Genomic DNA, 17639 nt, shown 5'->3' with positions numbered 1-17639 from the left:
GTTGCAAAGATCAGGTCATTTTAATTATTGTTTTAATTGTAAACGAGAATTATGCTGAGAAATGTGTGTAGGAATGTACATGTATTTACAGCACTGACGTCATCACCGTATGCTCCCCAGGGAGTTGAGGAAGTATAAAGGCCTTTGTGCCGGTATATGTCCGTGCCAGGGATAATAATTGTAAGCGCTTCGAGCACAAAGTGGGAAAACGCTATATAAAAACCATTATTGTTTTTATTACTATCATTATAACATCCGGGTAAAAGTACATTTTAAATTTAAAAAAATACGAGTGTTTACTTCTAACTGAAACATACCTAAGCATGATAGTAGGCACTGGCAGAACTCTTATATTATGTAATAATTAGAATCATACCACCATCACAATCTCTTGCTTAAAAACGTATTGACAAAAAAAAGTTTTGAAATCAGTTGTTTTTTCTTGACGGATCCTTCCTTCAGCTCAACCCAAACTTTGTTGCGTGGAAACAACAACAGATTATGTATTTTATGCGGTTCAAGTCATGTACCTTCAGTAAACCATTGATATATTAGTTCTATGTATTACTATGTATGTACCATGTAACCAGTTACGGAAAACGTGTTCCATATTCTAACACGTGTAACTTTAGATTAGTTACTTTTTAACATGATTATACATTTACCACGCACTCCACAAGCTTGGACATCCATTTGTTATTTTATATTGCAAAATATTAACACGCGATTAAGTAATCTTACTTTCTATATTACTGGAATCTGCTACAAATGAATTCATGGATGTGTTATACATTGATCATAAACGAGTTGGACAAGTTCGACAATCAAGTACACCGAAAAGCTGGATAAAGATTGAAGTACATTAAATTATGTGAAGTCACGAATTAACGATGTATAGAGTAGAAGTCATTGAATTCATTGACTGGATCAAATACGCCATTACTTCATGTAATCGGATGTTTTCAGTCAATATACACTCGGGACACAATTTCCTCATTCTTCTTTTTCTAATTTTGCCTAAATCGTTTGTTGAATTTGCAAACGACCCTGGAAACTAATCAGAAATTGAATAGTAGGAAGACGTCGTTATTATCATGGATTGTCGGTTATTGACATTGTTAGTTCACGTCTACAACTTTGTTCGCCACACGTGCTTTTCAGCCACCATTGTTAATCCTGCCTTTGTATCATCCACACTTTCCAAGATATGTTTGTTGTGGTATAATTCACTGAAGCTACCTGAATTTCCTAGCCTTCTCATTGATTTATGGTTGATTTATATGTTTAGGACACTTTTTATTGTAATACTAGGGCTCAGCCCATACGCTCGCGCCAGTTAGAATTGGAAATTTAAGCTTATTATTACACTTTTGTGATACTTCCATGGTACGATGTACAACAGCAATCTGTATTTGAATAACCTTTTCCTCACATTTATTTTCAAACAAAAGACATGCATTCAAAGATCCGTGGAAAGGAAATGAGCAACTTACTGGGGAACTTTAGTTGTTAGATAAGTTAGTTGTCTGTGATACGACGTACCTAGGTACTTGTGAATGGGATAGCCAGTGCACACCTTCCTGGACATAATCAGAACTGTCTTCGCTAATTTTGATATCTGAAATTTAAACGAAACGATCTTACCATGGAAGTACCACCCACGCTTTCTATCTCATTATGTTGACTTGGTTTGCATAAATTCAAATATTCAAAGGAATTTTCTTCATAGATTTGACACCAATAGAATGATCCACATGTACACATGATTTCCTATAAGCATTGATAGATTCAGGAAGTTTCTCAACCTCGGTACGTCATCACCGTGACGTCAGAGCACAAGCGTGTTGCGCTGGACCATCAAACAACAGTCACATGTGCTGAGGGACTAGAACGGTCATGTCAACGGTCAACATAAAGTCGAAATTTCAAATCCCATCATTTCGAGTAAGGTCTCTGATGCCATACAGTAGATTTCGACAGGAATTCAACGTGATGGTAAGGACTGAATGAAGTTGAACGAAAACAAATCTGTAATCGAGTGGTTAGTGAAACACAGCTGACGTCTTAAACATGGCCTACTAACTTTAATATTCAACGGAAGGCTATCCAACATGCATGACATGAGGACGAGTTGCAAGGAAATGTTGTAATGATCGTTTAAAGCCTTTCGTCTATGGCAAGAACTTTGTAGCCAACACATATGTGTGCCTTTTATTAAAAGGCAAGTTTGTGGTTTATGATCAGTATGATGTGTAAATCAGGCGGGAAAAAAATCTTTTCTCTTGGGTCATGTGGCCTAATCCAACATGGCGCACACCACAAATTCAACATGGCGGCGCCCATGAGTTACATGACAGTTCATTGAAGTTTAATGGCATAGTGTAGAGCAGAACTGCACACACACATTACCATTAAGGTCGCTTGGCGCTCGCTATAAATTACGTTTTACTTAAATTCCACGAATCTCGAAAAAAGGACTCACAGTAAAAGTACAAAGGATTGGTACATCAATGTGGATGAACAATATGTTCCAATGACCATCTGTACGGGTTATTTCAAAACTTCTTTGAAAGTATTCCTAAATGAGTTGCATTGGATACATTGTCAGAATGTATTCTGTTTCTGGATGTGTCATCTTTGATTATGTTTCAATTGAACTTTAAATAATTCATGCGCACGTCTAAGAAAAAAATGTGTATTTTGATGACGACTGAACAGCAGACTTTAAGATTGAAAATAGACCCAGATAAAGAAAACTACACAGCTTCCCTAAAGCAATGATATTAATTCCCTTTTTAATTAACTTCCCTCTGATACACATGTGCTAGTAGACGTAGAATGCTTGGTTGCTGTTTATGCCATGTTGTCAATAATGAATACAGGGTACATTATCAGCAGAGAGCAATTGATATTGAATTGTACTTTAAACAATAAGCGAAGAGTAGACTATGTGAAATCTTGCGATTAGTAACATGTGACGTCAATTTAGAGTTCAAACCGTTTAATTACAGTTATGGTCCTTTCCTGATGTTCTCTTCAGGGATGAGCTAGACAGGTCAAATTCACGGATAATCTGGATTATAGTCAGCACCTTTATTTAAATATAGATTAACAATACATGCTAGCAGTCATTCCCTTTTCAAGATTACAGCTCTCCATTCGCAATTGGTCGATTAATTTATTTTTTGTTATTGCTTTTATTGAACTTTATTTCAATCGAAGTATATACGATAACAAGTCTTGTGTGTACCAGCAGATGGCGACACATGCATTGTAAGTCATAGGGACAGTTCATTTTCACAGAGACTCTGATAGAAATGGTATATTCTGTTTTAGCTTGAATTGGAAAGAATATAACACTATATCTAGACACATTTCAATGATACTGATATTTAATAACATCTTCAGAAACAGTCTATTTATTGTCAGAATGCATCCATTCGACATGTTCTACATTATAAACGTGGACGGGTTTCACCCAAGAGAATTATATATATATATATATATATATATATATATATATATATATATATATATATATATATATATATATATATATACAAATATATATATATATATATATATACCTTATTGAAGGATGTTAAAAGTCGTTACTCGGAGTTTCATGATCGCTGAGGAAGCGTGAAACTCAAAGTAACGACTTATAACATTCTTCATTAAGTCTATAATGCTACTGATATTGCATCGAGCACTGTTCTCTCCAGAGAGACAATATATATATATATATATATATATATATATATATATATATATATATATATATATATATATATATATATATATATATATATATATATATATATATATATATATAAACATGTTACACCCAATCCTTGAAACCGTCCAATTCATGAAATGTGCATGTAACTGTGCCCATTTCATAAATTGGGCAATGTCACATATTGGGGTGTAATATATTTTATATATAATAATAATACAATAATACATGACATTTACCAAATCCACCAGTCGAACATTTAATCCATGAAATGACTCTATCAATATAGAAGAAACAAAGACAGGTGATGAGTGCAATAATAACTAAGGAACAGGCAGGTGAACATAAATAGTGCAATTATTCATAAACGTACAAGTTTATTAACGTTTTCAGTCAAATAAACGCTCCTTAATAATATATAAATGAATTCAATTATGCCAGCCACATTGTAAAACACGGCATGTTTTAGATTGACACATCGGTCTAATAGGAATTTACTACAATTACATGAAATTTACTTCGGATTTCGCAGTTTACAAACACAGCGAGTAATGAGAACGTTTGGAAAACTAGAACGCGAGGAATGAAGGATTGATGATGTATCTGACCTAGCATTCTTCAAATGTGGTGTAGTTCGACTAGTTTGTCAATTTTTTTAAAATAACATATTTTTTGTGTTGGTTTTTGTCCGGTTTTCTATTCTAACCTAGTATCAAGGCTCTATAACTACCTACATTTAATTAAGAAAAGGTCAAGATAAACGGACGACAACTTGAAGCTGTGTTTGGTTTTATTTTAAAAACCCAGAAATTCTCATTTATTTATACCATTTAATATGCCTAACCTTTCTAGATAATATTTATAGTGTCCTAGCAAGATATGTTTTAGAATAGGAAAAAAGGTGTGGCATTATGCAGTTTTTTACTTGCCCTGTCTTTCTTCAGAAAAGTAATATTAGAGAAATATTAACATGAAGAATTTTGTGTATATGTGTATGTATGTAATGATAATGCACGTATATTAGAATCCGATAGAAGTCTTTGATAGTCTGTATATTTTAGCATAGCAAAGAGCAGTCTATGGCAATGATATTCGTTTGTCTGTCCATCACAGCCTTAACTCAAATTTGACCAAATGGTGGTCATATTTGTGGTAAAATGTCACTATTTACTGCAATACAGTAATGCAGAGATTATATTTGTGTGTATCCCCATAAGTTTATTATGCGCTACAAGCTTTAAGATATTAACCTTTAACCAACAGAGTCAATTATCAATACCAAGCAATTTCTTGTATACTCGATTTGTTTCAACTCTTGTACAAATGTAATACAGAACAAAGGCATTACCCAACTGCAGATTTTGGTGCTCATAGGAGGTGTTGTTGAATGACGGTCATATCTAGTGTAAACACCCACCATTCGTACAGTAGCTAAGGAAAAAGACACATATACTTATTTTAAAGTGTCTATCCATCTATTATCAGATACATGACCCTTCTCCTGGTATCTTTACATTTGATCTTGTAACTGACCTTCTCAGTAAAACGTTTTAAAGTTCAACCAATTCTATACATTAGTAATACAGGAATAAAGTATTTACTTGTACTTTCTTCTACAGAGACCTGTATACATGTGCATGTCTACTTCGAATGAACCCCATATTATGAAATGCAAATAAATTTAGTCTGCTTAATGGTAATTCCCAATGTCATGTTTTTATTTGTAATAACAAATATAACCCAAGTACAAATTTAACGATGAATTGAAAGTTTTTGAAAAATGTATGAATGAATGAACGATTGAACGAACGAACGAATGAATGAATGAATGAATGAATGAATGAATGAATGAATGAATGAATGGATGGATGGATGGATGGATGGATGTTCCCAACACCACTTCGAAGGAAGTTTGATATGGCATCTTTATATGAAAATAGACAGCTTTTCGTAGTTTTATAGAACTTACATTTGCCTACTGGACTTAATCCAGTTTTTAACGACACATTTTAATAACAAATAATTGTAGAGGTTGGTAACGATACCAACCATATTGAGCAATTTCACCCTACATCTTTATCATTAAAGTATCTAATAAAAGATAAAAAAAAGTCCAGTGAATTGGAAAGAGCAATCATGTTGTCAACAGCGTGTTACACTTAGAAGAAAATGCTGCGATATTAGCGAATGTTTAAGACTAATGGACGACATTTTATCGTACATAGATGAGAGTAATACCCAGGGAAGTTTACAAACCGTGTACTAGAAAACGTTTTTGATTGGTAGGAAAGTGATTAAATCATAGCCTGCCATAGACACTCTAAAAGCCTATCGATTTACAGTTATTACCAAGAAATTGGTTATTACTTTTTGCACTCATTTTCAGGAGCTATGACAGGGCGGGTTGCTTTACCCATTGCTATTGTGATCAGCACACAATAAGTATAGTATTGAAACTTTTAGCAAATGCACAAATCGTATGACATTATGCGTTTTAATAAAGATTTGCTAAGTTGAAATATATTAGGCATTGGTAGAGCCGCTGTCATCACTTTACCAATGATAGCCATTCACGTCACTGATCACTGTACCGGGAAGGATAGCTCCTGTGCTGTCATTGCAAATTACAAAAAATTGAGAGTTTGTATCAGAGAAGAGTGGAAGAAACAGAAGATGAAATCAAAGCTTTTAAAAAACGAATTATTCCTAAAGGAGTGTACAAGAGTGAAAATTCAGTTCTATAAGAATGAATATTTCTTGACAAACTCAAAACCTAAGTTAACCAACAGCAGACACATCTGTACTGTGTTAGGTGATTTCCAACATCTAAGCAGATCTAGAGTCAAACAAATACGAAGAACAGAATTTATTGGGCAGCTTAAGTTATCGCACCTGACTTCTAATCTAAAACTTTTCCATGAAAATAAACTTTTGTAAACGAGGTTTTTGAAAAACAAGATTAATCCTCTTTGAAAGGTTACTATCACTTGTAGTTTGCAGGAGCAAATATGTATTGAAAAGCAACTACAATGTAAACTCTCTCAAACTTTAATCCCGAAATGTTACACTTAGCACATCATGCGGCTATCCATATGAAGATCTCGACAAAACACGTGTCATAGGACCGAGTGAGATTATCTTCAGCTACAGAAATATCCCGTTAGGAAGGAAATCCGTTCTTAATTTCTATAATAGCCACACATGTTTGGGATCTATTTTTGATTTTTAAATTAGAGATAAGGATTTGACATTTTGTACAAAGAATCCTAATACAAATGAATTGCTGTAGTGCGTAATTGCCAGAGGCGTGAGAAGTTTCTAACTTCAGGTGTGAAGAAGTATCACGTATTGTCGTTATCGCCTCAACACATTGGAAATAGTTGGCATAGGGTTATGACATTTTTCACTCTCCACATGAAGCCTTGGCGTTTAGCGTTACATGAAAGGAAGCATGTCTTTGATGAAATGTCATTTTCCCATTTCGACTTAACACTACTAAGTTGGATTGATGCTAACAGACGCATGTACAAAACCCGTCAGATATGTGGTAAAAGGGGGTTGTTAGGATTATAGATACTAGATATACATACTAGGTTTAGAATATTTTCAGATGGAGATAAATGTATCAAACTAAGTTAGACAACTTGTTTCAATGCGACACTAATTAAATTCATAATATCTCATAAACATCTGATAAAGAAAAAGGCTAGATTTTCTGTTTATGGTATTTCACATACTGTGTTTGCCCTTTGCCCCTTTTATTATGTTGTATGAGGTATGTAACGAAGATAACAATTGATTTAATCTGCCTTCCGTTAAAGATATATATTACAATGTAATATAAATAATAAATATAAACGTAAAAAACCCAAGAAGTTCGAACCTTCACCTTGATCGGATTTTTGAAATACATATTTAAATATTGAAAACACAGGCAAAAACTGTAAACTGGGGCTTCATTACTGACAACGAAAATGAATGATGATAATATTACTGATTAGATATACTTTCCTGAATATGTTAATAGCTGCCAGGTTTATACAGAAGCTTTTAAGTAAAACGTTACAAGTGAAACAAGCTGAAGTGGTAGTAGGAAGCTAAGAAATTTAAATGGTTTCTAGGTTATTGGTCTAATGGTCTCTTGACCACAAGCAGCGTCCAACTAATGAAAACAGTTCTTGCTAGTTAATGCAGTACTCTATGTTACTAAAGTAGGTTATGAATTGATAAAAGCTGGTTCCTCGATATATAGAGGAAGAGGGGTCAGAAGTATGGAAGTAGAGTTAAAGTAATTGAACATTTTTTGTAGTAGGCTGTAGGCTACGGTGGTAGGTCTGATAAACTAAAGTCATTTTCGGCTAATTGACTTCGGTTCATCTGAAGAGAGTTTGGTCTTCATAATTTGAAGCCGTGCCATTCATTGTATGTGTATGTGTATGTGTATGTGTATGTGCATGTGCATGTGCATGTGTATGTGTATGTGTATATGTATGTGTATGTGCATGTATGTACCCCGGCATATGTGTGTGTGTGTGTGTGTGCGCGCGCGCGCATGCATGCATGTATGCATTTAGGAATGTAATTTCAGGCCACTTTACTCTAGTCTTTACTCTAGTGGTCTGAGGAGAGAGAGAGAGAGAGAGAGAGAGAGAGAGAGAGAGAGAGAGAGAGAGAGAGAGAGAGAGAGAGAGAGAGAGAGAGAGAGAGAGAGAGAGAGAGAGAGAGAGAGAGAGAGAGAGAAAAAAAAAATGTGTGTGTGTGTGTGTCATTAAATATGATGTTTGTTTTAAGATGAATACTACTACATATAGTTTCCAATATGGCACCTTACCCTGTTTTTATGTATCATTTACAAATCTGTGTAGTCAAACCTTTTACCGCAGGCCATTTATTCTTTAAATTGACATATTTACGGTCAATGAAACCCTAAACGTTGGGAAGTCCAACATCTGTCCAACTATAGCGTTTATTGCCATTCCATAAATGTCTTTTGAGCAGTAAGTTTTCAACTTAATTTTGGTACAGAGTTGTACATATCGAAAGGTAACAGGTTGACTATATCCGTTCACAGTCGATATATTTTAACGTAATATGCTGAATTTTTAATAAGAATAGCACGCAATGTCAGCAGCATTAGCACTTCAGAAGACCACTAATTAACACGATTAAATAAATCAGGAAATCTGCTTAAAGAAAAACATCTAACAGCATTTTAGTTTTGAATAGAAATGTGACAACAATTTACGAGCGATAAATTTTTACAACTGCATTAGAATGCTAATAGCCCATCGGTACATACGCTGGCGTCTATAAAGTTGAAAGTACAGCGCTGAGCTTTATGCAACTGTTTTAATTTACAATACTTCCCATACTCGTGTTCAATTCCGAAACCGTTCCAAATGATTAAAGCAGAAGCAGAATGCTAAAGATTTTAAAAGGTCATTTTGATCACACCGTTGTATATGTTTTCCAAGAACACTAATCTAATTACACTCTATTTGAACGGTGCAAGATTCAATATTATATATAGAGTTCCAGACGTTACCACTCAATTCACACAAGTGGGCCACCCATCCATATTTCACAAACACCTGACATTGTTTACAAATGGCGTGTTAAATTCACGATACAAATAAGTAACATCTGCCAGACACATTGTAATCATTGTACTTGCGATAATCACTTGATATTTGTCGTTTGTAATGGTCTGTTGACAAGTTTTCGGTTTTCACGATTTCTAACATAGGTTTGTCATATTAAAGACTATTAATTAAATTGGTCATACGGTTACCAAAGCTAAATGTCAAATAATAGAGTGAGCATATATGAATTATGTGAAAGGCTAATATTGAAATTGTTTTGTTTGTTTTTTAGAATTACCTTTTGTTCAACATATAAGAAATCATCGTGTACAAAATGTCATTTAAATATTACCTATCATCATGTGTTTTGTGAATCCATATGAAATATTCACAAACAATTCATTTTAGAGTTAATACCAGCCTAATCTAATTTTCAGTTCAGTACGCGTCTTTAAACATATTTCCTTAGAAACGTGTTCATATTTACATAAGGTATTTTCTGAATATTACTGAATGCGTACATCAATTTGCATTTTCCAGAAGACCTTCCTACATCAAATTTGTTTTCTTCGGATAATGGAAAAATCATAACACTTTTATCATAAATCACCATTTCATTGTTACAGGTGAATTATCCTTCTCAAACACCTAATATTGTTTATATATGGCATTCAGTTTCTATGAAAATAAGTAACATATGCCTGATATGATGTTCACATTATCGCTTTTGTACCCATATCATCTTTTGGTATGGCGATTACAATTTCTAGTTTCTAAATATTCGGGCAATCATTACACCCAATTCTTTTGAAATGCTTATGGCAATTTGAATACTGTTAAATGACCATATTCTAACCGGAAGTAATTTTCAAACGGATTTAAAATTGGTAAATATAAATGTCTGCTAAGTCTTAACATGCATGTTATTTTAAAGGTATCTACTTTAGTATGTAAAGATGAAATAATCGAAAGTATAGACATTTTAAATGCCAAGTGAAACTCTTTCAGAACCTATGTTGTTTCACTCTCTTTAAACCGCTCTGGTACAAACGTAGTGATATATATATACATAATACATGTTTCTAATATGTGTGTATATTAACTATTTTCTTCTGGAATCGATTGTTTGTCGGATAACTGTATCGATTTATTATTGAGATTATTTTTCACTGTTATCCTGGCTCTCAACGAAGCGTGTTTGACTGTTGTCACGACTTCCTTTCAACACCAGAGAATCAATTTACGATCGTGATTACTTACCATTGATATCTCCGATAGGGAATGGATACTTGTCACAAACATGAAGACAGACACGTTAACCGGTGCTCCTACAGGAAAAAAACACACAACACTATTAAGATACATTGAATTATTTTATTTCAATTCGTACCATATGTTTTATAAACCTGGTTGCAACCTGAGCATTATTTTTTGTGATGAAACAAGGTCAAGCGAGTAATTGGAAGATTCTATACCGAGCTGATTTGAGGCAGGAAATGTCACTGCAACAGTACAAGCGAGAGGAAATGATTTCACTCAAAGCTTTTCAAAATTCATTAATTTTGTAGGAGTAGTTAAGATTGAATAAGACGAAGTTGCCATTAGAAGTAGGGCCCCGACACACCTTCAACCTGTAAGTGACCAGTCCATTTGCATTTCTATTATTTTATAATGAAAGGCATTTTTATCCAAACACAAATCAAGGTGGCATGAGGTGTAGAGAATACTAGAGTGGAATAAAAAGGTCGAACTGGTGACATTAGTGTGTATCCTCCCTAGCCTATATGCACTACACAAATGGATGACAAGTTGTGAGATTGATGTGAACACCAAAGTGTATCCGCTTAAAGTAATGACTTTTGATGAGACTCAAAGTGTTCGCCATTCTCTGGAGATTATTTTCCATTTGATGAATTGACTGTATTCAAGTTTGGACTGCAAATCGCTCTGCTCGTGGATTTTCATAAATGCTTTGCTATAAAACCTTTTATGTTTTTGTGGCGTAAATATGAATCTGTCAATTACTATAGAAGGGTGATTCGCGGCTCCAAAACAGTCGCACTTAATTGCTTCTGTATGCAAGATTTTTTTATTAAGTCCCCTTCTCATGCAATGTTGTGTAGATATTAAAATAAACATCTAGAGACTATATCTGCCTGTCTGCCTGCCTGCCTGTCTGTCTGTCTGTCTGTCTGTCTGTCTGTCTGTCTGTCTGTCTGTCTGTCTGTCTGTCTGTCTGTCTGTCTTCTGTCTGTCTGTCTGTCGGTCTGTCTGTCTGTCGGTCTTTCTGTCTGTCGGTCGGTCGGTCTTTCTGTCTTTCTTTCTGTCTGTCTGTCTATCTGTCTATCTGTCTGTCTGTCTGTCTGTCCGTCTGTCTGCGTATGTATGTATGTATGTATGTATGTATGTATGTATGTATGTATGTATGTACGTATGTATGTACGCAGGCAAGCATGTATGTATGTATGTATGTATGTATGTATGTATGTATGTATGTATGTACGTATGTATGTACGTACGCAGGGAAGCATGTATGTATGTATGTATGTATGTATGTATGTATGTATGTATGTATGTATGTATGTATGTATGTATGTATGTATGGTTGTATGCTAGAAGAAAGCAATGACATTCCTAGTTCCAAATGCCCTTTTTTTCCATCCAATGAAGAATTGCGTAAGATTGGAAACACTCCCTCTAAATACAATAAGTCTACTATTATCATAACTCTACGTGTAATGGAGAAAAGTATGGAGGTATTTGAGACATACCGTTGTGATTTGGGCGCAAGTCTTGATCATATAGATCCTCTTCCATTATGTGGTGAAGAGATTCTGCATACCTAAATTTGGAAGAAAATGAATACAGCCTCATTATTGAAAAAAGCATGACCATCAGTATACTCATACATTGATGATTAGTTGTACGCTCCATCAACCTCCAACAGCTTCCTTCGATCTAGATAAAACATTCTTTCAATAATTTTGCTAATATAATCATAGTCATACTGCAATATGGTACAGTACTTCCAAAGTACTAAATTATTTTGTCATAAATCAAATTTCGTAGCGGTTTTTCATTATGGAACGACTCCTGAACCGAATAAAGTGTATGCTTTGTGATAGTGACGACCCCTTTTAGTATAAACTACATTAGTTTTGTTCTTATATCTAAATTTGAACAAGATTGTCATAAACATAGCGGTCCACGTCGTGCTGTAAAACTAACCTGTGTGATTGAGTATACAGCAATAGTTTAAGCTACGTCACCTAAAGCTAGAGTGTTAGAGACTATTCAGATATTTTAGTAGATTCGCTATTCATGAAAGCATTAGATCAAGTGGAAGTAATCGATACGACATAAATGGAATTTCGTTTATTTATATTCATCAATTTATATATCTGCTAGAAGCCGTTCGGTTCATTTCCATTGTAAAAAACAACATTTGGTGCAAGCGACAGAAAATGACAGCCGTAGCTTAACGCGACAAAACAAGTGACATTTTAAACGGGTATTGAACTGTTCTACTTCAGGGGTATTTGTATTAAACGGACAGATGAAACGTCTACCCTCCCAGATTGTTGAAAGGCAATTTGTCTGCACTGTTTCAAGAGTGGTCTTAACTGAAACACCTTCGGGTAAATGTGATATGAGCCACTCGTTTGGTTAGCGCACCTCATTTTGGTAAGAGACTTTTCTCGTTCCTATATATCCAATAAATGTGAGTAGGGCGCTAGCTTAAGCAGCAATATCATAAGTAATCCCTGGATAGACTAAGTCTGTCTTTTCATTTTTCGAACGTTCCTCTGAGCTACGAGGTAGTAATAGAACCTAATGAGACGGTGCATGGTCTTGAGCATGTCAGACTGCACAATCTGAAGTATTGCCGTCAGCCTTTAACCAAAATTATTACCGCCCTAAGACGACTAAGGATTAAGATAACAAGGGGCAATTTATCACGAAATTTCAACTTCTTTAAGTCCGACTGATACGTTTCATTTAGGTTGCCATTCTAATGGTCTAACCTAGCTTCCGATAAATGTTTCTGATTTTCAAAATCTCAACCCTATAATCCTGATGGCAGTGACAAATACCAGTCAAGAGATGTATACGGTGAGAAGCTGTAGGTATATAGCTATATGTCAGCTCGATACTTTAGAATTATTTTACAACAGACAAGACCGATTCTTAAAAAAAAGTTACTGCGTTAATACTAGACAAAGTATACGTTTATTATGTGTCGGAGACTGTAGTACACATTATAGTAATCCATACTTTTAATGTTGTTAGAACACAAGTTATGAGAACGTTCTTGTACAGCCGATAGTCAACGTAGTAGACCACTTGTGAACTCCAATCCATTATTACTGGTCTCTTGTTAAACTTATCACATTACTGCAAAGAATGTTCTTTCATTGTCTGAGATTCTATATAGTATGCTTTTTATGGCTTCTAAATCCATCATAGCGGATTATTTGTATAAGAAGTCATTACACCACTATTAAAATAGGCTCTCATGAATATTTACTACCCCCGCGTGCACCCTTTCAATCTTGCCTTGTTGTAAATATATGGCTGAATGCTTCAAAACGGAGGAGTATCTGTACATATCCCAACATCGCATACGTAACACTTCTTTATTTACTTAAGACTGCATGAAGGAGAGTTGGGCTTTTCTAACAACGATTGACTCTGTTTTGCATGTAAATTCCCCTTAAGCAAGTCATTGTGGCTCTAATGCTAAAGCTGCAGGAGTTATTATTCTCGGATAGAAATAGAATATTGATACAGAACAATTTTATGTAGTATTAAAGGAGTTGGGGAATATTTTAACCTAAGAATTTTATAGAGAAAAGTACACAATATGAACATCCGTATTAGCAATTGTGCCTGGCACCAGTATACAAATATAGCATATTATTCGGGTTTCCTTGTGTATATTTAGATATAAAATGTCGTCACAGTATTATTACAAATACCGATTGGTTGTTATCGATATTTTGTGTAGCCAATATACCAGGCTATATGAGAAGATATTGAGTAGCGTATAAAGGAAATTGTATAATTTTGAGCATTGTTATTTTATTGGAAACAATCGATCTGTCGAAATTGTAATAAGTTTAAGGACTTTGTTATTGTTAAAGTAGGCTACTAAATATAGTGTACCATGTGTTTGGTTCATGTTGGTGAATTGCACTTCCAATGACGTCAAAAATATTGTAATGATTTACACACTAGCCTATGTGAACAACACGTAGAGATAACATGCGATAATTTAACTTATTAAAGTAACAATATGAGTAAACAAATACAATTATCATCAATTATATTGGATATAAGTCGTGTCTATAGAAACTCATTATTTTCAATATAGTAGCTGGTTACAGTTAGACACCACATGCAAACAGTGGTACCACAACTTGATAAAGTCTGTATGTTGTAATTTTGGTTAAATCCCCGTCGTATTCCTTGTTGTATTTCAGAAACTTTAGTGTATTGGCAACTGTATATTGAGATCGACCCAAAATGAATTGTAAATACTGTACGTAATTTCATTTAGAACGATAAGTGACGTACGTACGAGGTATGTTAACATTATGTATCCAAGCTGCGGCACACTTTCACTCTAATAAGTGTATATGTTGTGAATACTTGGGATCACTTTAGTTAGGTAGGCACACTGTAGACTATGTGCGTTTAGTACTATGGTTGTTTATACCTGGAGAAACATTAAAAGAGCTATGATTTAGATCTCTAACAATTTGAACACTTACAATTATAGACAACTTCCATTTTCCTTGTGGGTTTTTATAGCCACTTGCTAAGCTGTCTTATCGCAATAGCTTAATTCTTCAAAGCTACCGTACACCAGTACACAAATAACTTCACATTCTGCTGCCGATTGGAAAAGCAAGGAACAGAATTCTAATCTTTGATATGATGATCACCCGCTGTGCTTCAAAGTTTGGAGTAAGTTTGAACTGTCTAGGATATCTTTAAACGAACGCACGTGTTGATGCACATTAACACTGGACATAAAAAGACAGTAAGTTTCAAATGTTTCAACCGAACTACTTATTTAACCGAATTATGGCGTATAATTTACACTTGTAAACCAATGCTGTCGAAATCTAGCAATCTTTGTTCACATATAGAGAAAACTTAATGACTGGATATTAACGTAATCTCTGGAGTGATATGACTGACTACATGCACCTAAACATCAAATGCAAAACCGACCCGTCTATTTCAACATCAACGCCATGAATAATACAGACATATCCAGCCTTCCTTAATAATGCATTGTCAAATGGAGAAGTTTTACATTTATATTATGTTTGTTCTTATTTTAATAGATATCAAAAAGCGAGCTACCGGTGCGTGTAATAAATTAAAGTTCGTCTTCCGGGAAAACGATACAGCAATAAATGGACTTGGAATACCGCAAATCCCATTCGTTTGTTCACGTATATTTATGCTGTTGACAAAATCTGCTAGGTTTCTAGAGTCTACGTGCTATTGGAGTTGTATATATTTGCAGGTATTCTACTGAATGTAGCTTAATACAATGCGACTTGATCAGTGAAGTGTAACGGCTTGTTGCTATTTTCTGTCAATGTGATGTTAGTTTTTCTTAACACTTGTGGTATTTAGCAAACGGCCATCGATTAATACTTTGTCGCATGCTTTCATTTACGACCAAATATCCTTACAAACTAACGATCGAAAGCTTGTTATGCGACTACAGATTCTCATTATTGAATCTATGCAATTAGAACTTCGAAATCGTAGTCTTAACAAATATATTTCCGCAAGAAATCCCAGCGCTCGACGGAATTACGCTCTATGTGACAAAACCACATGTATTTTGCTCTATGTACAGATAATAGCACAACGTAAGTATGTACACGAGAGGTATTCGAAATGCTTTACGTGTGCGAATGAATTTAATAGTGAATTTCAATTGACATTGTTATAGAGACGTGAATGACAAGACTTTTATGATAAAATCTCGTGCCACAGCTTTTATTGGCGTTGTTTAAATGATGCTAAGTATGCAGAATGGACATATAGTTAGACAGAAAATATAACAAAAGAAATTACTATTCAATTCACTTAGAACAGTCAATTTACAATGCGCTCGATACCCAGTTCCATAAAGCCTGTGTGTTATTTGTAACACGAAAGCTCCTTAATGTACACATTACGGAACAATGTTATTTTGTGAATTAGATGCATTATGGAACTTGAATGCTCTAAATTAAATTAAATGATGATCTTATGTAAATCTTTTCGATCAAGTTTTTAGCTAAGGAATATTACAAAATTAAGAATTAAATCTGGTGTTGATATGAAAGTAAAATAGTTGATTCTCTAGAAAAGGACAGGTGATGGATCGGTGGTGATAATTCTCAAACATATAAACGTTTTTTTTTTAAAAAAAAACGGCAATGAGCTTAACTGGACTTACCTACTACTAGTCGGCGTTGGTAAAATGGTTATCAACACTACAGTAAAAGCCAGATAAAATGAAAACATTGCTGAACCGACGTGACGATCAGTTAAAGTGATTTCACTTACTGCAACCTCAACCATGTAAAAAATGTGGCCCCCTAGAAAAGTCAACGTTTTTCATCAGTGGTACCTAGGCATGTTCTTATGAAATAGCCAGATTAGAGTGGTTTAGAAGTATGAAATAAACAACGTCCATTTGTTTGATAAAAAATCTTAATTGCTCAAATCTGAATATCTCTGAAAATGACTACTAATGAGTTCAAAATGAGAGACGGGAGGCAACTTCTTTGATGGAGTAATGAGGAATGAAATATTCCTTTAAAATCGATGAATCGTTTAATCAAATAAAGTGGGCTTGAGCCAAGGAAACAATACTTTTTATCCTTGTAGATTTCCTGGTTGCTCAGGATTGAATTTGGAATGTGGTATTTTATAATGGGCTAAGAACTGAACATGATTGATATATTGATAAACAACAGTAGAGTACAAGTGACTTTACTTTCCCCGTGGGATCGATTTTTCTCTACTTTTAGTACTTAGTTCATATTTATCTGACAACTGACTGTACATTCATCAAACGCATTGCGTCATAATACTCACACATACAAATACCTTTTTACTGTTTTGTGCGTTGAAATATTTGTTATAAACTAGTGTGAATATTTGAAAGGATCAAGTAACTTAAGGAATAGCCGTTTATCATACGTATATATCTAGTAAAGTGTACAAGGCGATGATTACAGTATCAATAGAATGGTCTACGTCAAACCATGTTTGTGTTACTGATTCTACTAACCATGAGT

The 17639-nt window shown here is 34.4% G+C and overlaps 1 protein-coding gene across 1 annotated transcript in view; it reads right to left on the bottom strand.

Annotated features, from left to right (window-relative positions):
- LOC144440874 (glycine receptor subunit alpha-3-like) overlaps positions 1 to 16903 on the bottom strand; it is a 36769-nt gene extending 19866 nt beyond the window's left edge. The window contains exons 1-3 of the mRNA XM_078130313.1: positions 16793 to 16903; positions 12093 to 12163; positions 10582 to 10649 (exon numbers count right to left, since the gene is read on the bottom strand). Coding sequence (XP_077986439.1) covers positions 10582 to 10649; positions 12093 to 12163; positions 16793 to 16860 — 207 coding nt within the window. The 5' untranslated portion in view covers positions 16861 to 16903. The remainder of the gene's footprint in view (positions 1 to 10581; positions 10650 to 12092; positions 12164 to 16792) is intronic.
- Between the last annotated feature and the right edge of the window lie 736 nt (positions 16904 to 17639).

Source organism: Glandiceps talaboti, chromosome 1, assembly GCF_964340395.1.
Source record: "Glandiceps talaboti chromosome 1, keGlaTala1.1, whole genome shotgun sequence".
NCBI lineage: Eukaryota > Metazoa > Hemichordata > Enteropneusta > Spengelidae > Glandiceps > Glandiceps talaboti.
Note: the sequence above shows the minus strand (reverse complement) of the source record. Positions and strands in the feature narration are given on the sequence as shown.